The sequence below is a fragment of the Odontesthes bonariensis genome, chromosome 23 (assembly GCF_027942865.1).
Source record: "Odontesthes bonariensis isolate fOdoBon6 chromosome 23, fOdoBon6.hap1, whole genome shotgun sequence".
Classification (NCBI taxonomy): domain Eukaryota; kingdom Metazoa; phylum Chordata; class Actinopteri; order Atheriniformes; family Atherinopsidae; genus Odontesthes; species Odontesthes bonariensis.
The window spans coordinates 14,180,102-14,202,186 of NC_134528.1; the positions used below are offsets into that span (position 1 = coordinate 14,180,102).

At 41.4% G+C, this 22,085-nt stretch overlaps 1 protein-coding gene across 3 annotated transcripts in view; it reads right to left on the reverse strand.

Moving 5' to 3' along the window:
- LOC142373777 (adenosine kinase-like) overlaps positions 1–22,085 on the reverse strand; it is a 117,656-nt gene that overhangs the window by 45,694 nt on the left and 49,877 nt on the right. For all 3 annotated transcript variants that reach the window (XM_075457175.1, XM_075457176.1, XM_075457177.1), the window contains one exon: positions 20,285–20,393. In XM_075457175.1, coding sequence (XP_075313290.1) covers positions 20,285–20,393 — 109 coding nt within the window. The remainder of the gene's footprint in view (positions 1–20,284; positions 20,394–22,085) is intronic.

Below are 22,085 nucleotides of genomic sequence, written 5' to 3' on the forward strand. Positions count from 1 at the left end.
ACACTGAGTGCTTTTCTGATCATCACGTATAATTTTCTTAAAATGAATTTTAAACATCTATGTCGTTTCCATCAGCTGTGGCATACAGCTGTCACTGCCTTAAGTTAAATTCTTTGGTGTGGTGCTGTGACCTCTTTGAACTAAATAAAACATTCGAGAGCTGGAGAATTCTGCCTTTCACGGACAGAAACGTTAACAAATCGGTCGGGTTGAAGAATATCCTTTATCTAATATACACCCACACCTCTTTGAAATGTCAGACTTTTTTTTTTCCTGCTGCAGTAAAAGCAGGAAGTTGATCCACCTTCTCTTTGTAGCTTAACCCATTCAGACCCATGGTTTGTTTAAAAACCCCTTCTAAAATATAAGGGGGGGGGGGGGTTCTAGCAGACTTAAAACTGTCCACTAAAACTTTAATTTTTCTTAGCCTCTGAAGAAACTAGAAAAAATTAAATACAGTAAAAACCATTTAAGACGTTACACCTACTGATTCGGGCTTCATGTTTCTCTTTTTTTTTTATTTTAAATGTGATGTTTCATGAAAAAGTTGATGCAATGTTTTCAAGCTCCAAGCTTGATAGGTCAAAGATCACACATGTTGCTCTAGGTCATATTGGGTTAAAGAGTTATAAACTGTACCTCCAGACATTTATTAAACTGGTGCATAATTATCTCTGTTCATCAAAATTGTATATTTGACTTTGATGTATTAAAATGACTTTGACATAACTTTTACATCTTTGCCTTACTAAGTGTGCGTAGATCTGTGAATATGCACGTCACTCGCCTGGCTGCTGCTGCAAGCTGTCAATTCGGCTTAAAAAAAAATTGGACTGATTGCCTCTTTTATAGTTTTATTGCCATTTTTTTAATAGACTTAGCTGAGTTACATGCAAAATATTGGTTATCAGAAGTCAGTAGACAACACTGATGTTGAGACATGTTGAGATGGTAAAAACAAACTGAATTTCATTAAAGGGGGCCTTTAAATGGAATCAAAACTCAAATGACCAGAAGATTTATGTTTGCACAATACGAGGAGCAGTGGTGGATGGAAAAGCAGATAAATTTACTTTCGCTGATTTGAGCTACATTTGGAAAGAAACTTGACTACAGGTCTGATGTTTTCTCCTGCAACAATTCGTCATCCCTCCAGTAGAGCGGAAGTTCAGTGGATGTTTAAGTCTTCATGTATGTCATGATTTATTCCCAGAGTCTGTTTCCGTTGCACTTTCTCGTATTCTGCTTTTATTAATGCACCAACTTTTCCACCTCAGCAGTGGAAAACTTTTTGCTATATTTTGACTTTTTTCCAATTACTGTAGTTTCCACTCGTGATGCGAGTAAAAATGAGATTGTAAACGAAACCTCACAGAAATCTTCTCCTCATTCACAAACAGACTTAAATACGAATTAACACAAGAATTTACCCTGCAGAAGGAATTTTGCTCCAGTCCTGATGGAAACCTTTGAGCAGAAGTGCGTAACCTTTCTTTAACTCAGGAAGTAATGAGTATTCCATAGACATGTTTTCGTCCACCTTTTTCCTGTACATTGTATAGGAAATCTACACTTGGAATTTGGAAATTCAATGACCTGAAATAACAACCTTGACCAAAACGGAATAAAGTCAGTTTCTATCTTTATGAAAACCCAACTCAAATTTATTTCAACTGACTGGCACAGGTTCTGGACACTGAACCATCAGTGTCCAGTACCACTGAATTCATCACAATATCAGCAATGGAGGAAACTGCTTTGAAATTTAAACCTCTTTGGCTAAGATACAAAAAATACCAGTCACTCTCCTGCCTGATTTATCATGACGAGAGCCTCTCAGATGGCCAGGAGAGTCAGACTCAACTATTTTCTGAAATTTCAGAGTACTTGAGATTCCTAAGTGCGGCAGCCTAAAATGAAACACACGGGCTGTGGAGTGCTCTATAGAAAATGTGTGAATCATCTCAAAACAATGTACCTTTAGTGCAACGGTGCAGTTTTTGGTAACTGCAGAATTTCTTCTTTTCCAAGACAAAGAAACATTAACAGAAATTTAGTATCGCACATGTCAGTCTGCTTGAAGAGTATCCATTACCTAATATACACCCACACTTCTAAGAGCTGAGCTGCAACATGAAAAATTACCACTTAAGGGAAAAATAAACGTATAAAGCTAGTCTGAGGAGCAGGGGGTGGAAGGTTGCCTTCTAATTGCTGGAGGGGAGAGGAACCATGTTAGAGTAAACAAAGTCTGATCGATGATGGGGATTATATCAGAAAAAGCCTTTGGCCTTTGGCCAAGATGAGCAAACACAGTGGTTTCTGTGTGTGCTACAGATGGAAAAAAATAGCCAAAGCAAAAAGCTGGTGAGTTAAAAGCATTATATTTCACAGAGGTGGGGTGAGGTGGAGGGGGGACAGACAGAGTGTAGTACAATGCCAGAGATGACATGTAGCCAACTATATCATGTCTTGACTATTTGTATCAGACAGAAATGCCAGTAGATAAGAGAGCAGTGTTGTGAGTTTGATGGAAGGCTGTTCCGGCTGGAGGCTTAGCTTTAGGTTAGGCTATACTCCCACGGCGCAGCAGTGCTGTGTGTGAAACCTCTCCATCACCACACGCACAAGTTCAACGCACTGTTAGCCAGCCACGGCCGGGGAGAAATGTATTCTGTATACTTCAAGCTTCAATGTGGCAATTGCAATTCACATAAGCCACTTAAGAAAATCTGCAGAGGGACAGAAAAAGGTATAGAATTGAGAGGGGCTTACCAGCTACTGCAGCCTTTTAAACACAGAGACTAGTCATCAGACAGGGTTTCATTTTTTTAAATTTTTTCCCCCCATCAAGTCATGTAAATGAGCTCACTCCATTGCTTTTAAGCCCTTGTAAAGGTATCTAATTTCAAAATAACATAATTCATTACCTCTGAAACATGTTTAAGTTGAAGGTGTAATTCGAGCCAAAGTCTTTGGTCCTGGTTACAAGGATGTTTTTGAGAAAAAAAAAAGAAGAAGAAAAAAGAGGAAGTAGGTATGTGCAAAATGTAATCTTTTCTGTCTATCAAGCTATTCAGCGTGAAAAGAAAACTATTGACTTTTAAATCCATTCAGCAATGCACTTCAATTGGTGATTTGTATTAATAGCCCGTGTATTGCCTCCCCACATCTAACGATGCTGTGTTGTGCTAAATTTCACCGTAATATTCATGTTGATAAACAGGTGACGACTTGGTGAAGGGACTGATTATATTTGCTAATCCCCAAAGAAATTAGGCGAGATTGATGAATGCGTGCATACACTCCACACAAAGCCTTGGGACTCTCTAAAAGCTGTTACCATGGTGGTATCCCATTAGAATAACAAACATTTCCCCTGGATGTTTAACATCGCTTCCCAGTGAGCACAGCCCTCCCTAAACCTCCCTTCTCTCCTACTCTCTCAAGCACCTGCCTTCACATTTTCCACTTCTAAAATTCCACCAGCCGCCTGGAAAAAAAAAAAAAGAAAAAGAAGAAGAAGTAGAAGGAGAAGGAGAAAAAGAAGAAAGGTGAAATATGAAATGCAGTTACGAGAAAACTTGAGCGCCAAAAAAAAAGGAGTTTTCTTCAAACCCGTAATAACTTTCCATGGGAATAGGGAGAAACTTAAAAAGAATAACACTTCCCCTTGATTTTCTACTCCTACCACTTTTTTAAGCAGGCACTGAATTTCCTGGAGTGATAAAGGCTTAGCCAATGTAATCCTCAGAGGACCCTTCTCTGGCATGCCAGGAATCAAGAAACCTTTCCTTCTCAAAAACGAAAAAAAGAAGAGGAAGAAGCAGAAGAAAAAAAGTAGAAAAAGACTGAGAGAGGGAGGCAACAGTAGGTTTGGGAACAAGGAGGAGAGGCAGCCAGCATGCCATCTCCGACACATGCTGGCGAATGCAAATTAGCAAGTGCGGAAAGAGCAGCCGGACTCGCCTCAGCTGGAGATCAACAGAGGAATATTGATATGACAATGCAAGGGGCTTCCCTGACTCAGACAGCAGGGGCCACCGAGGAGGCTCTAATTGGCCTCATGCAAAGAGAGGGTGGACTTGAAGGGGGGCACCATAAATGTTTCACAGAGATTGATTCATTATCAGTTTGCTTGACAAGCTGGGTGGGCCTCGTAAAAGTGTACCCATCTTGAACCGGTGGTGTGTAAGTCACTGGCACTGCGACAGAATGGAATATATCACCCCGACCTTTCACTTCAGATATTGAAATGAGAGCCTGAAACATGACTTGCCACACCGCAGGACTACTACTCTTGCATTCCAAGCTGCAGCAGTAGCACGATAAGGCATTGATAGGTGACAGTGCAAGGGAAAACATTAATAATTTACAAATGTCTTCTCTGTCAGAATATGGCGCGCTATGATGTGCTGTCTTTTTTTCCCCCTTACATCAGATGTCAAAGCTAGCTGACAACTGAGAGGTATAAATATTCTTTTGATTAAGAATGTACCGCATATAAGGTATTCTATGCATTTTTTGAATGAAAACAGACTTAAAAAGTTTAATGACTAAAATCACTTACTTACTCTGCTAACTTCTGGTTTACATTACAGACCAACTAATGGCTTGTTTAACATTAGTAACACTTCCACAAATACTCAACTGCAATAGTTTGCTGCGTGAGAGCTCATAACATTTTACAGTCAAACTCACTTCCGACCCCTCATGTGGTTAAACAAGACGGTTTTGCTCAGAGATAAATGAACACAAATCATTCAATATGCCACTAAATCTAATCTGTCCATTAACAAGGAACTGCAGGCTTCACAGACATGCAGAGCTGGTGAAGATCACTGGCAGCCATTTAGAAGCCGTGAGAAAGGCAGTTGAGCATCTCAGCTCCTCGCTGGGTGGTTTGTTACATGTGGTTGACACATTTGCATCTTCAAAGATGCACACAGACAAACTCAATATGTCTGAGAATGTCTGGGCGGCATGTGGAAAACCCCAGTCCTTCGTCTGAAGAGGTTTCCTCCCCCTCTGAGGGACTATATGACGTTTTGAGGTCCTTTATCTGTCAAGCGGTTGCTTCAGCAGTGAGCTGTAAACAAGTTGCTTGGACTCCATGCACAGAAAACAGTTGTTGAATACAGTGCAGTGCTGTCTGCTCTGCACCAAACCGAAAAAGCGCTGCAGGAAACGGCAAATCAGGCACCATTACACAGCAACAAATATGACAGGAACAGTGCTACACATTATTTGTGCTCCAAGAATCATTCACTCAGTGTCTGTTCCAATGAGCATGAACAATGCAAGCCAAGTGTGCATTGTGTTGCAGAGCAGGAGACTGTTCCTCTGAATTGGGGGTAAATTACAAAAGAGGCCTGTGCAAATTAGACATGATGGCTTCATAATACGTCTGAAGTGTCAGCTTCTCTAGAAACCTATCCCCAGGCTACACTCGTGGATCAACGCTTTGAACTTCCAATTATTGCTGCCAAACCGCAGCAATCACCACGCTGTAAAACACTCATTCTAACATTACAAAACACACACAATCAGTGTTGACTCTGTTGCAGGCAACGACAGGGTTACCAAATTAAAGTATGCCTTCATTACATGATATACACTTGGCAAAGATATATCCATCTAAATCTAAAAAGACTTAGGTCTTTGTTTTTCCTTTTCAATGCAAGTTTTCATTTGAGGTTTCAGATGAAGATTAATATCTCTAAAGTGTTTGTTGTGGTTTTAATCCTTAGAGACTATTTGCTACAGGAGGAAGAGGAGGACCGGAGGGAAACAGCTGCATTTCGAAGGGGAACCATCCAGAACTGCGCTCCCTCCTGATATTCATTTTAGCGAGGGAATATATTCAAGCGCTATCACAGTTCGATACGATTACTGCACGAAAGAGGACTCGTAAAAACACAAAACACAAAACCCCAGCAGGATCTGGCGTGTGTGCAACTGCTGAGCAATTTTATATAACAATACGACCTCTTACTCATGTATAATTCTGCACGCAAAGAAATAAATTACCTTTGCAATTTGGGACACCTCCAAAGGTGCTGCTGGGTGCCATTTGTCTGAAATATGTTGAGAGATTGCGAGCTGGCAAACCAAAAGAAAGGCAAAAACCCCTGTGGGATGGCCGGGTCGAACACCTCGGTTGAACCGGAAAGAATGACCACAACGGTTGAACTGAGTCAGACACTAAAAATAAAAGAGCCCAAGGGAAAAGCAGATAGAAAAAAAACAGCTTCCTCTTCCAGGCTAAGAGTTATTTACCCACAAGGATAAACATTAAAGTATCTCCTCATACTTGATTAAGTCTTGTTTATATATCCCAATGATGAGTCAGTAATATACATAGGATGCCTAGTTCCAATGCATTAATATTATCTGCTCAACTGCGCCTGCTACATAATTAATACACACACTGACATGACATGGATATGATATGACAAGAGTATCAGAGGCGAGGAGTTTGAAAAAGAGCTGAGGGAATGCATTTTTCATGAGCTGCAGTGCTCCCCAGCCAAAGTTCCAAACATGATGTTTTAGTTCCAGAGATGAAAATGGGCATGGAGGCCAAGGAGGCCAGATATTGTATGTCGTTGCATGAAACCAAATCTGGGATTTCATATTTAACTGCAGAAATGCTGATATGTCCACATCTTTGATCGTGATCCCTTGGTTGACCGCTCATGCCGGCCATAACAACTAATCATGACGATATAGGAATATGCGACCCCTAGTGTCCATGAGAGCAACTGCACGTGAATTATCAAATGGTGTCACAATAGTGTGGAGGTTAGCACTCATCGCCTCACAACTAGAGGTTCCCAGTTCGAATCTCAGCAGGAATCTCTCCATGTGGAGTTTGCATGTTTTCCAGGTGCAGCCAAGCTTTCTCTAGCGGCTCAAAAGCCTGCATCTTGACTGGTGATTCTAAATTGATTGTAGGAGTGAGTGTGCATGTTGGTTTGTCTCGTTTGTCTCTGTGTGGCCCTGTGATGGACTGGCAGCCTGTCAAGTGTGTACACTGTTTCTCGCCTTTTGGAAGCTGGGATAGCCTCCAGCCTCCAGCGACCCTGAATATCATAAAGCGAGTATAATAAATGGATTGATGGATGGAAACATGACCAAGTGATGTTAATGGCTAAATGTAACCAGGAAGCGACAAAGTTTCATTGTAATGTGTTGAATTTACATTAAACCAAGGTCACCGGCAAAACGGTGTCCATGCAGGTGACAGTCCCATTGTCAAAAGAAAGTGTTTTTATGCGTGAATGAATGTTTTAGTAAAGTGCTGAAGTGTTATTCAGCAAACCAAACTCAGAAGTGAAAAAAATGTAGTCATATGTTGGTCTTTAACATGCATGAATAATTGAAAGTACTGCACATAACTACATCATCCACAGCCTTGCAATCTGCCACTTTATGATGACTTGGGGACTTGTTAAAGGAAAGACTTGAGACTAACTGCTATTTCCCACTTGTTGCTTGTAGGGGTGTTACATTAGATGATGGCTTCGTGGGTCGTATTTGACAGTATTAACAAATAACCTACATGGTTGTAATGATTGGGAGACTTGCTTTTGTTGCATCTATCTTTTGGCTGCCCGACATTAAAAACCATAAACACGATACAACCATCTCACATATGATCGATCGGCAGTGAGGTGACTACAGCTGCTGATACTTAAAAGCAAAGACTGTAGTTCTTTTCAGGTTTTTTTATTTATTTATTTATTTTTTTACACAATTTCTTCTCAGATAGTTGTGAATAGCCACGATTTCTAGTTCTGTGCAGGAAAAAAGAAAAAGAAAAACACAAACATGAACAAAGAAGAATTCCTTTTGCACTGTATTTGGACAGGGCTGCTGTGTTCAGGCGCTAGAAGGGGTGAGCCTTACAGGGGCCATTCCTCCTCATTCAGAGGCATTACCACCCCACTGTCACTGTCAGTCTGTCCCCTCACCCATCACAAGAGCCCAGAGTGGGCTTAAACCTCACAACTAAATCACATTCTACGCACAAACGGTCGGGGCCTTGCAGCCTCTACTGTATCTAATCTAATCTGTCCATCTCCTGTGTCTCAACACACACACACACACACACACACACAAACCATGTGAGTCTCTGGAAAGGCAGGCCAGCATCTCAGCACCTCAATCAAGTACATTTCCGCAGTGTGTGGTTAAATGAGAGTCAGTAATGCAAATCAGACACCAGGATTTGCCTCGATAATTGGGGCTTTATCAGCTCATTAAGAAACAGGGAGGCATTGCAGAAATGAGCGTGCAAAATTTCCATTAAAACCACCAAAGGGGAGCGCACTTAAAACATATCAACACCAGTCTCTGGGAGGGAAGAGAAAGCAGCTTTGATTGATAAGGTTACTATCTTGTCAGCTAAAAAGAATATATAACACCAAGGGGAAGCAGCAATTTAACAGAAAGAACAGAGTGAGTGTTCTCAGGTGGCCCCGATGGCCACTTGTCTACCCCTCATTGTTAGAATGCCCAAGACAAAATGGCACATTGTATTATAAATTTGACAGATTTATTATTACTGTTGTTTAACCTCTTTATAATCAAATCATTTTAGGGGTTCAAGGAGACTCTCGCCCTGAATCACAATCATTTCAAATTCTCACTATGTGGCTGGATGCAGTTATCCCTGTGCCGGCACATTTCCTGTTTACATCCAGCATCCTTTTGAGTCAAGTTCATGGGGGGTATTAATAAATAATATGAATCATGCCATTTTTTCGCACTTCGAGTCCTGTGTAAAGGAAAAAAAAAGAAATCACAATTGAAAACAGCTTCTCATAGCTATTACATTGTGCCCAAAGGAAATGATAGGGTACAAAGTTGGTATTTCACCCTCCCCTGGTACACTGGAAAAGCCTTTGTGGCACAAAATGTCCTCCTAAAACTCACACAGCTGAATGGCAGGATATGAATTTATCCCTATCAAAGTGAGTGGGCATAGTCCCATTAACCCAACAGTTCCTGTGTGAAAGACAGGAAGGCTGACATGCTGGCATATTGTGTTTCATGTACGGTAATTGCTCCAGCTCAAAGTGCTCAGAGGTGAAATCGTGGCATACAGTATGACGATGAACGAAGCATGTCATTGGGCCCACAGGGAGAGGACTATCATTATCTACAGGACGCTGATGATTAAGTAACACCCTATTGCCGCCGCAGAGGAAAAACAACCAAAAGCCTTCAGCACAATCGATACAGTTTGAGCCGTCGGAATGCAAATAGCGACTGTTCTGGCTGCACGACATGGGATGATGTACCATTACTTATTCTGGCTCCATTCAATGTCATCATTAGCCTCTACAGTGTCAGATCCGCTCAATAAAGGGCATTATTTCCAAAAGGATAAGAGCTGCATTAATCCTTTTATGCTGCTTTCAGCAGGATACTCTCCCATAGCTAATATTAATGCGTTAGGTGTCAAGAGTGAGATGGCTAATCCTGATAACTCAGGATGTTCAGTCAACTTTGCAGATGGCTATCTGCCCTATACTAGCGCTCCTAATAGGCACAGGAACAGGATGTGCTTTTAATGCCACACTTCCTAAATGTCGTCTTCAAAGAAGAAGATAATTTTCAACGGGGCTTTCTGAACTCAGAAGATAAGCCAGAGAACGGGGGAGGACAAAATAAAAATGATGCTCGCCTCAGAGAGGAAAAATAGCTTCCTGATATAGTCCAAGCTCCCTCTTTAAAGCTGACACCTAGAACATACAGTTTATCAATTATACATGAAACCAGAATCCATCTTTCTGTTGGCAGCTTGTTTGGATCTGGCCCGAGCCCTCTGAGTGGTGAAATGTGTCTCGGAGCCCCCATCCCTCCTGTCGCCTTTTTCCACTTTCAGCCTGTCCTTAAATCAATCCCTTTTTAGGCCTGAATTTATTTCTCCTGTAACAAATCTGTCTTGGCAAATGATGTCACATAAGCGGGGAGAATGACAGCCTGATGTCTATGTGGGAAACATCAACCTTGCCACAGCACCCTCCTCCCAAGGTGAGTAATCATGCTGAGGAGTGGTGCAGTGTGTGGATGCCAGCCAGAGTCCAAACAAACCCAGAGTCTGTTGCTCAAGATAAACAAACCAATTAGGTGGAAGGCATGTTATTCCTCAGTTGGTGGGATATTTGCTAGATGGAAAATAATCAATGCATTCTTATTTCCACAGGGTGAAGCTGAAAAGTCCTGAGCAGAATAAAATAGAGTCAGAGAAGGAGACTGAAACTATTTATAAGAAAAAATAAATAATGAGACTAAACTAGCTACTAGTCATGTAATTAATCTATGCAGGCTCAGTGGAGAGGGGCGAACACAGAGGGGAGGATTCATCATAGTTTTTTGCCCCTCGCTCCCAGGGATACATGCCCTTCTTGTGTGGATGAGTCAGCTTACATCTTCTGACAACAGCGAGCCAAGGGCTTTGTCAAAAGGAACCACAGTTATTGTTTTGATTGCACCCCCCCCCCCCCCTTTTTATGTTGGGAGTGCAAAATGCTTTCAAATGTGATTGCGCCACAGCATCTGAAAATAAAGCATGCACATACAGAACATCATAAAGGAAGATTTCTGCTTTTTATTTACTGACGACAATCATTTGGCACTTTGGTGCTCTCTCTGGCCTCGCCTCTAAAGTGGAACAAGCAGCCCTATCAGTAATTGCAGGGAGTGGCTCCACTGGCCAGCCAAAGCATTAGACAACTGGGCTCACGGTGCATGACATTCAAGCTGGCCAATAACGACAGACATGCTAATCAAACGTCTCTGGCCTCCCCATGACACTGCGTCTGGAGGACTTTGCCCAGTTGGGGTGATGTGCAGCTGCTCTGGCTGCATTTCCACTCTGCCCCCTCAGGGGCTGGGCACCAGGCTAAGCACTGGCACAAGAATTTAGAGGCTAGAGAATTAAAAGGAAAAAAGAAATGGCGGAGGCTACCAGTGCCACACATGAAAAATAAATCACAGCCAGCTTGTTAGCATGGCAGAGAGAGAGGGAAAGAGGAATAGAAAGAGAGACAGGGAGAGGAAAAGGGAGGGGAAAAGAACTGGGTTAAGAGATTTAATGTGCAGCTGAAAAATCTGACACTTGCCAGAGGTCCAAATGTTCCACCAGAGCAACGGCAGCCCTGCTGGCTAAGTCTCCATAAAGCCTCTAAAGCTGCTTACAATATACACTTGAGAAACAATAGATAAGGTCAGTGTAGTAGCCTATGTCTGAGTGGGACCATGTATGAAAAATAAAGATTTTCCCTCTGCATGTGTTAACCCCAGGCATGCTAAATGAAACCCAGACATAACAACTACTTGTACTACTTATAATGATACTATACAGTACATTGATTGTTTCACAAGGTAAAATAATACATATGTCTATGGAGGCAATACTTTCCAAAGACAACAAAGCTTTTCAAATTTGGAAATTTCGATTTTAAATAGTTAGATGTTCTGAGGATTAGTCAGTTAGTAACTGTGAACAAAAAAACTGATCTATCAACTATTAAGATAAAATCCAATCCAATGAAAGTAATCACTTGTTGCAGTGTTGTCAAAATATTCTTCTGTTAAAATAACAAGACATGCATCCGTATGATTCCAGGACGATGAACATAAAGATAAAACTGACCAGCCTAGATTGATGGAAAAACTGGGAAAAGTGAGGAAAACTATTAGCCTGGCTCATTTCCAAACTAAAAATACTTAAAATACTTAAACTACTAGCATATCTTCAATTCACTAATCAGTCATTTTAATATCATTTGGGTTATTCTTACAAAAACAGAAGGAAATGTAACAAAAAAAAAAGTATTTAGAGGTTAGGTGAAGGACTATTTATCGGTGAGCCTGCCAGATCTATAGGATCAAATCAGATATTAGGCTTCATTGTGAGCCAGACAATCCAAACCCATCTAAAACTGTGCTTGGCATAAATATATATATATATTAATATATGAGTAGTTTTCGATTTTTGCTTCTTTGTTATTTGTGAGGAAAACGTATGACAAATTCCACATAAATATAATTCCATCAATCCGTTTTGTATTCCCGCTTAATCCAACTCAGGGTCACGGTTGGGCTAGAGCCTATCCCAGCTGTCATTAGTTGGGAGGCAGGGTATACCCTGCGTCCCACCTGTCATTAGTTGGGAGGCAGGGTATACCCTGGACTGACAAGTAGTTTGCCCAGACAGCAAGAGGAAATCTCAGTTGTATTTCCACATTTCAACTTTACACACATCTCAGCATTAACTGTCTCCTTATCTCGATCCAATAGTTTGCTTTGTTTAGCAGACCAAGATAGATACTAACATTAGTCTACTAAACGTAATGTAAGATAGCTTTGATGGGCAGCATAGAAAGCAGTTAGTGAGTATAGCTCCAGTTCTTTATGTACGTGTTAAGCTGTATTACAGCTCCTGTGAGCCATGGTATCAAAAGTCAAATAGAGGGCACATCATCTCATCATTCCCCATGCAGAAGAGAAACTTTAGCCAGCTCAGTATAATAGAGACAGACCTCAATGCTTCCTATTCTGAAAAACCAGGTCCATTGGACAGAAAAACAACCCGTGGCACAACATGAAACTGAGGCTGGAACACCAGCGAAACTCCTGCAATTTTCTCACAGCATCATAAACTCATTTAAAATACAATGATAGGTGAGAGGTGGAACACTGTGCTCTGGTCGGATGAATCCAAATTGGAAAGCTTTTTTGGGAAATCCTAGACATCGGATTCTCCAGACTCAAGAGCAGAGAGATGATCCAGCTCGTTTCTGGTGCACAATTCAAATGCCAGTAGATGGTATGATCAATAATGTATACAAGTTTTGGTGCAACATAAGCTGCTATTCAATTGATCCTCATCAAGGAAGGTCTTGCTTATTTCAACAAAACAATGTCAAACCCCATTCTGCAACACAACAGTATGGCTCTATAATGATTGACTCCAGGTACTTAATTGGCCTGCCAATAATCCAGAACTATCGTCTAGTACAGAAAGTTGCATGAAGAGATGAAAAAAGAAGAAGGCAATTAGTCTCTACTGATCTAAAAAGCTTACTGAGTGTTGTCGAAAGAAGACGTGATGCAATAAAATGTTGCTCCCTGTGTGGCATTATCTGCCAGGAGAAATGAAAACAAATAAACAGAGAGATGATTACAGAATACAAATTCACTGACTTGTTATTGTGGAAAAAAATGTCCATTAAAAGAATTATGATAAAATGCAAAATGCTGAAAATACTGAGGATTATAACTTGAAAAAAAAATAAATAAATAATGAGCGAATTAACACAACATTATCCTGGGAAATCATTACCCTCCTTTAATATGGGAGAGTAAAAAATTACAGTCAGTTTACAATGGATCGAGCCCAAACTGGCAGAAGGAAGGTATGCGCTGGCTTATAAGAGACCATAAACAAATTACAGCTAAATAAAGAGAAAAATGAAACCTAGCAAAAGGACACAAGGCTCAAAGAGCACGGTCCAGCATCTGCCACACAGAGACACACATCTGTGGTGATCCTTCTCAGGCTGCTTTAAAAATCTGGCAAGCTGACCCGAGTGCTCCAGGTTGGTTTGTGGTGAGAATATTCCAGCAATATTTATTAAGTCAAGGCTTTATGCTGCAGTGTGATCATGTAACACTGTCTGACACTTAACTCTACTCACCATCTTTGCCCAGGAGACACGCTATCCTAAAGCGTCTGTGGTTCCATCATGTGAATCTTAATCAGATACTTAGCCAGTAGAGCAGGTTTTTACTCTCCCTGGTGAGAGTATCAACACATGGCTATCAGGCACAATTCACAGCCGCAAAGTGGCTATTTATTTTCTGCTCAGCATTACTTGACAAATAATTACTCAGGCTATTCAATTAAGATGTGGAACTCGCACAAATGGCCACAACATGCCTGTGTAGCACGGAAACATTATTCAATGCTTTACAACTTGGTCTCATGAATAAAAAGACACACATATGCCGCAGGGCTTTGAAGCAGAGGGAGCGAGGGGACAAGGTGATAGCAAGCAGAAATATCATTAAGTCCAGCAGAAAAGAGTTGTTTCTGGTGGAGCAGATGCATACAGTAATCTGGGGTGAGAGGACACGGGGTTCTCCCTGCTGCAGAAGAAAAACTGTTTTTACAAGGTAATGTGGGTGTAGAGGGAGAAAGACACAGTGCATTGGTAAAGCAATATGGGATGCAGCCTGGAAGCTCACCGGGGTCCAAAAATGTTCCAATTCTTAATTGTAAATAAATACTCCCAAAATAAACCCATCTCAGCCCTGCCAACGTTGTACTTCCACACACAATTCTGACGAAAAAAAAAAAATACAAAGTCTGAGCCAAAAGCGATGCTATTCAGAATGATGAGAATCTCTTGTTCATAACAAAATCAAGTGAACTCTGACATTATGTAAACTTTATTCTTGTAAACAATTCCAAACATATTTGCTTCTTTATTTTATAATGTTTCCTCTTAAGTTGAACAAATAAATGGAGCAATAAGCAAGGGGGGTGGTTACTTGTACTTTACCCCATCGTTGCCTATTACGAGTGAAAGGGATGACTCTGCATACTGACCACTATTGCTTGTCATGCTAAAAAACTTTTTCCTGACAACACTCAGTAGTTTAAGCTCTTATGCACTGCATATACTGCAATATTCATAAAACGGACACATATCTAGCTTTATAGTTTTCTCCTTACGGTGAGCAGTATATTGAGATTTTCCGCATCATTGTTTTGCATCATCACAAACATGTGCCAATCCCTACAAGTTTGAAATTTTGCATCTATAAAATGCAGACAGTGAGCAGTGATCGCAAGAAGCAATGATCATGGTACACACATTGCACTTTTTTTTTCATTCCGTTGTTAGCGTTTTTCTTTAACAAACTGTATCGTATAATAACTGACAATGTTTTATCCACTGGGATTCACTCCTTTTATGGACTGAAGGCCGTTTTGTTGTTATAACTCGGGTCTTATGTTCTATGAAAAAGTTCTGGATTAAATTCAGTAAACTGGGCCAATCCAAATTGTTGATGCTGTGTTCTATTGACGATTTCTATTCCTCTTTGGCTGGATGCTTCAGATAACCGTCTTGTTTGAAGGTTCAGTTGTGCCCTTGGACAGTTTCTTTCACTACAAACCTAATGCCTAATGGTTTCCACCAAAATCCTGTTCAAGTCATAAATTCTAGTGATGCCCTTTACACTCACCAGGTATGTGGCCGAGCAGCTAAAAGCAGAAACCAAGGCACTGCATCACGTCATCACTTAATACTTTGGGCATTGCTCGAGGGGAAAAACTCCTAAAAAAAAAACTGTGTGCAAAATTACTGTGTTGAATCATCTATTTACTTTTAATGATAGAATTGGTGACCAAAAACTTTATTTTGTGTGAGCATCTGCTTCGATATGTTGGTAACAGAATGCTTCGGATCGGATTATGCTGAGAAAAACTAAACGAAATCATAATTGTTGATAAATCAGACGAAGAGCAATATCAACATTTTGGAATGCTTCAGCAAAAGTCCGGACATAAATCATATTAAGAATTTATTGAAGGAACAAATCTCAAAGACTTCCAATATTAAAGACCTGAAGATTGTCACTGGATAGGAGCAGTCCAAAATCCCAGTGGAGATTTAAAGAGAAACTTTTTTTTTTCTTTTTTTTAGCTTTCAAGAAAATACAACAAAATAGTGTTTTTGTTCATAATTCCAATAATGCTTGCAGGTGGGTATCAAATGCAGGAATTTTACTTTTCATAGACTAGTCAGGGCAGTATTTCCACTTTTACTTATGCAAAACAACTAAAATCATCTCCCAACTCTGACATGAAGGATTAAAACCAAATTTGGAGTAAGGATATTTGCAAACAAACCAAAAACGAAATAAATCCTACAGTTGAGTTAAAGCCACAGGATGTCTCCACAGCCAGCGTCGTTGGCCTCTCCACCCTAATTTACCACACTCCGCCCACTCAGGCTTGCAGGGCTGTGGAGCTGGCTGATCCTCCAGCAGGGCCAGGCCAGCCCATACATCCCACTGGCACAGGACACCCCGCCAAGAGCCAATCACCAAACCCGCACTCCTGACAGCTCATTACCACTCAATTAGGCAGGTGCACCTCCACGCACAGCCTTCTGACAAAAACAGCCCTCCCAGATGCATGTTTAACATTCGAGAGAATTATATAGTGACAGCAAACACTAAACGCCTCACCCTTATCACTTGATTGCCTCAAGATTGAAATCCTATAATTGGCCCAGGCCAGCGGGAGAAAAAAATAAATAAGCCAATGAATATGATGCAGTCGACTTGTAATTGAACAATTATGAATTCATATTCATAAGATGTTTGCTGGCAGTTACAAAATGCCATCTGATTAGGCGCAGTTTGAGTTGACATTGTTCCATGCTAAAGACACTGTGGTGTCAGCCTAATAAAGAGAAGGCACATCAGAGCAGTTGCCCGTCCACCGACATGACCTCTAGAGATGAGAGACATGCTGACACAGTGGCTTGGCCGGTGACAGACGGGACTTGGCACGCATTGCTCTTTGTCCCCTAAAATCTACTGCTTATACTCACTCACACCTAAAAAGTGTTGACTGTCAAATCTTAACACCAGTGGGCACAGATTGTGCACATAACAAAAACACAAGCAATGCAAAAAAAAAAAAGGTGATCCCCTTGAGAGCAGATTCTAATCAAGATGAAATGATTTACAAATCTATTTAATAAGACTTGCCAGAAGTCAAACTTGGCATGTAAATGCGGTGGGGATTAAATTTCATCGGCAACCAAGACTGTAACTGATCGCCTGCAGACAAAGGGGGAGCCTGCCAGTTTTTTTTCTCCCCCCTCCACTTCTCTGTCCTCCCTCCCTCTTTCACTCCCATGTCTGCATTTTGCCTCGTGATCCCTCCCTGGCTATGTGGAAGGACAGGGGCAGTGCAGAGTGGTGCAGTACAGTGTGGAGAAGACAGAGGGAAAAGAAAGAGACGGAGAGGAAGGATGGAGAGATGGAGAAAGATTAGGGGAGGACTATTGGAGATGAAGAACAGAAGTAAGATGGAGAGAGAAGGAAAATAGAAAAGAGGAAGAGTCTCAAGGTCAGCATGAGGACAGTGTGGTCTAAAGTTGAACAGAGACACAGCCGCAGTCACCTCTGTGCTAATCAGCCCTTTGGCTGGTTGATGAGGTGTCAGTTAGATGCGTGTGTGGAAAAACCTTTCCCTCTGCTTTTTGGCTGCAAACTAAAGAGGGTTGGTGGGGTGGAGTAACAATGTGTGTGTGTGTGTGTGTGTGTGTGTGTGTGTGTGTGTGTGTCACTCTGGGGTGTAAGCAGGCTGGCGTTCTGCTTGTGGTGCCAGTGCTGTGCCCCCCTCCCACTTTTGCCTTCCTTTTCAGCTTTTTTTCTTTGCATATTATGCTACAGTGAGTGAAGCTGAACTCAGCTTTTCCCTGCAGTGAGGGCAAGAATACAACTGCCAATTAATGGCTATATACACAGTGCTAGTGTTAACAGTGTGAGGCATTCTGGTTCAACTTGCTGTGCTGTTTGAAAAAAAGGTGGGCCAGCTAGTTTTCCTCGGGTGTGGCTAACCTCTTGCAAGCTAACAGGGATTGTGCTCTTAGCACAGGGCACAAACGAACAGCTGTGATCCGATTTGTGACCTAACAGCTCTGTAGCTTGTGTCTCATTGGGTGAGTTTTGTGTACCAAGCCACTTGGCAGAGGCGAGTGTCTCCTCCGTCTATCCTTGGGTTATTTCTGACCATCTGTGCCCAGTCATTAACAGGCCTTTTCACAGTCAATTGTCTTGTTCCTCTCCTTTCTACTCCATCTCTGTTAGTTACACTGTGCAAAACCATGAGATGGACCAAGTGCTTCCTCTTTTTCTTGAATGTAAATGGCATGAGTTAGTGGAGGCCATTTTATTAGCAGGGGCCAAGGAGAGCTATGAAGACAAAGGTTAATTCAAAGTGGCATCATGGAGGATGCATCAAGCAATGGAGATCAAATTACAGGGCAAAGCGCTCAGTGGTAAGAAAAACAAGCCAGTGGTATGCTGCAGAATGTGCGCGTGCATGCTGTGTGTGCTTAACTGCAAATGTACGTGTGTCTGAGAGAAGGAGAAAAAGGGGGAGGCAAAGAAGAGAGCGAAGGGAGAGAAAAGAAAGAAAAGGAAGGGGGTGGGGGGTCCATAGAAGGCCAAGGGGGGATGGGGATGGAAGGAAAGTGGGAGCAAAAGAAAGGAGGAGGGAGAAGAGACTAACTGGGCCAGCATGCACACATCACCCTGACCAATTAGAGTCACTCATCTTCCCTTCTCACAATAACCCTCCATTTCTGATGTTTACAATCGTCAGGGTAAGAAATAACTGTAAACATGACTGCAGCAGCGATGGCATTCAACAAAAAAAGAGATGTGCCTGAAATGCATTTAGCCATTCCTTCTTCTCCCTCTAGCCTTTGTCATTGGTCTTTGTGCAATGATTTGCCTAAGAACCCAGATTTCCTAGCAACAGCCTGCCACCAAACATTTGGCAGGAGTTCAACATTCTCTCTCTTTGTGAGAAATGGCAGCACTGCCGCCCTGCTCTGCGTCTGCCACCAGCCCTGCTGCTGCTGCTGCTGCTGCTGCTGCTGCTGGATGAGCCAGACTGGCTGCCAGAGCCCTCTAATAATTCTGTTTTCATCCAATCACACCACATCCTAGCAGGCACCTTGAGAGCCTCTGCCAGGAATCATCAATCACCTCCTTAACACACATGCTCTGACAAACACAGACACATGTGTGAGCAAATAACATGCTAACATGCACACATGTGCACTTTCTGGTAATTAAATTTAGAGATCAGAGTGTGCATGGCCGCAGAAACTAAACAGCAGTCGTTTAATGAAAATCAACAAAGCACATTAATACACAGGAAAGGTTAGTGTAACGAGAGGGAAAAATGTACAATCTGGCTGTAAATTAGCTAAATACATCTAAGTGCTCTCGACAAGGTTAATGGAGAGAGGAGGCCTTAGTATACGCCAGTCTAGACATGCCACACAGTATTAAGTGGGAATAGCTGTGGCAGTCCTTTGGAAGTGCGAATAGGACTCTAATAAAGCGAATGATCCCCTGTTTTGACAAAGAGGCCCAGGAGGGACGCTGAACACCATGTTTTAGATTCCAAGCACTGACAAACACCCATTTGTGGCCCTTCTATCCCCCCTCAAATCCCACGGAAGCTTTTCCCTGTGCACAAGACTGTCGGATGTGGGCAAAACCCAACTGCCAATTTGCAGAGGATGTGCCATGTTTGCTAATGCGAAGCAGAGGCTAAAAATGAGACCACACAAACTCAGGAGGATGGACTGAGTGATCTGCTTTCTGGCATGAGCTCTAACGTTTCTTTTTTTTGTTTGTTTGTTTGTTTCTGCCACTGGGCGGCTAATTATGAAACTTCCGTCATAACTGCACAACAGTGCACTCACGTTTAGAGGGCTTGAAGGCAACAAGGGGAGCATTGGGAATTTCACTTGGGACAGTATGCCAAGGCGTGTGTTGATGGCTAGGCTGTAATGCTGATTTATGCCGATAATGAACTGTTTAAAGATGAGGAATGCAGTGCAATTTCAGGGCTATCATCTTGACTTGAGATGAGAGAAAATGTTGATCTGCTGGAATTAAATATAATCCCAAACGGGGAAACATGAGCATGGAGGGCCATCCTACTCCAGAAGCTGCAAGTGAAGACAATACCTCAGTGGTGCAGCTTGAGTGTGTGAATGTCTAAGCACACATCTGTCCTCCTCAATCTGTGTGTGTGTGTGTGTGTGTGTGTGTGTGTGTGTGTGTGTTTTGTCTGTCAGAAGAAGATTGTGTAGGAGGGGGTAAAGCCGAATGAACTTGCATAATCGATTTTCACACTTTGGCAACACCTGTTGGCTTGTCTCCATGTTAAAAGAAATGAATGAATGCATTACATGTAGAACAATTTCACAGTGTGCTGCAGCTTCGTGCACAAAGATGAGGGGAAAATAGGGAAAATGGAGCTGTATTGTCTCAATAGGTAACATAGCTCATTTCACTCGACAAAGGATGAATGGATGTTATTGACAATGCAGAAGGCGTGCTGAGACATTTCCTGAATGACGCCTCTTAACATTTTGTCCTCCTCTGGCAACAGAGTTGGGGAACAGTCATTCTGAATGTAGAGGGTCTCACTTACCGCAATATAATAGACCTTGGCTTTCTCCACCAGCTCCCAGTTGCTGTCCAAGTCCAGGTGTTTTTCCTTTTTGTAGCAGTTTGCCGCTGCCAGGTTAGCAACAAGGGACCTGCCGAGACAGACCCCATAAATCTTCTGCCTCGCTTATCATCCATCTTAATTTTGTCTCAAAAACATTCTTAAAAAACACAGAGGCCCCAGACTTTCCTTTGTTCTTTCATGATATAAAGGGAAGATAACAGTTTCTTTCAGTTTCTGAACTGGATGTCTTTATTCTGCCTTCTCTTTCAAAACTGGGTTATCTCAAAACAACAGAAAAAGAGATTAAAAAAAAAAAAAAAAAGCTAAGAGACATATTCAAGATTAACATGAAGCCACCTCCAAATTATTCACATTGTCGTATCACCTGAAGAAGGGGCTCATTGCTCACAAGGGTGGAAAAACAACAGAAAATGAGCACTTTGGTTGAGTAGTGAGTTGTGGGAGATGGAAAGTGAAGCAGGTGGCATTATCTTAACATAGCTCATTAGACCGTCCTCATGTTCTATCCCTTTATGAGCAGCCATCAACATGAGAGCAACCATCACAGCTACTTAAGGGAAAACTGTTAGGCGACCATATGACAAAAGGGTGTTTCAACAGGAAGGGGTCTGTTCTCACATGGCAAGAAAAAGCTGCTCACCAGTGTTAGTGTCAAAAAGAGGACTAGCAGTGTGCTAAGTTGATCAGAGTGTGATGACGAAGGCTACGATGTGACAGTAGGATAGAGACCACATTTGACCTGAGCAGCAGTAATGGACTCAAAGGTACAAACATGACAGGCAAAATGAGTGTCATTACTGAGGGAGTCTGACAGACATCAGAACAGCAGAGCACTATCAAAGAACAAGCAGATCTGATGATACATTTAAGAGGTAAGACTAAAGTGCCACTCTGAGCAGTTCCAAAGAAAAGTACTATGGAGTCCCTCCAAGAATCTGCATCAAGATTTGCGAGATTTTTCAATTTATTCGAGAATAACTGATCAGTCTGGAGCAATGACTTGTCAAATTACAGTTTTAAAACCACTTTCATCCGTAAACATGACAATGATGGAGGAAGTAATTAGAAGCTTTACCGTTCCCAATATGAAACATTAAAAACACTGGTACAAGTAAAAATCCTGCATTCAAAATGTTTCTTAAGTAAAAGTATAACCAGTAAACATAAAGGGATTCAGAAACAACTATTTGAACCCTTTTGTAGTTAGTATTGCCATCAAGAATGAACTTGTTAAATAAATTCTTCATAAAAATCAATGATTCAGTTTGTGAAAATAGCGAGAAATGCCATTACAGCTACAAAAGGACCGTTTACAGTGTTTTTTCTTGTCCAACTTTCAAAATGATTTAAAATCAAAAACATCAAAGTAATTACTAATAAAATAATCAAATCTTCGGGTGGAAATGGAACTGTGAAACATTTTTGAAAAATCAACAATGAGCAAATCTGTCAATAATAACTGGCATTAACAGAAAATTAACTGATCAATGTTTCACTTGTACTTCATAAGCTGTTGGATAATTTAATTAATAACAAAACGAAAAGTTCTACAAGCTTTTCATTTTGTTTTGTGTGCAACAATGTTACCTGACAGCAACTTGCAACTAAGCTGTAAGATAAAAACAGGGAAGCAAAGGCACAGTATTAACCTTTAATGTGGTAGTAGTGGGTTAGGGGTTATAAAAGTATAAAGTAAAATAGGTAAGTACAATCATCTTAAATAGTTCAAGATGCTAAATAGGTCATTAAGGAACCACTG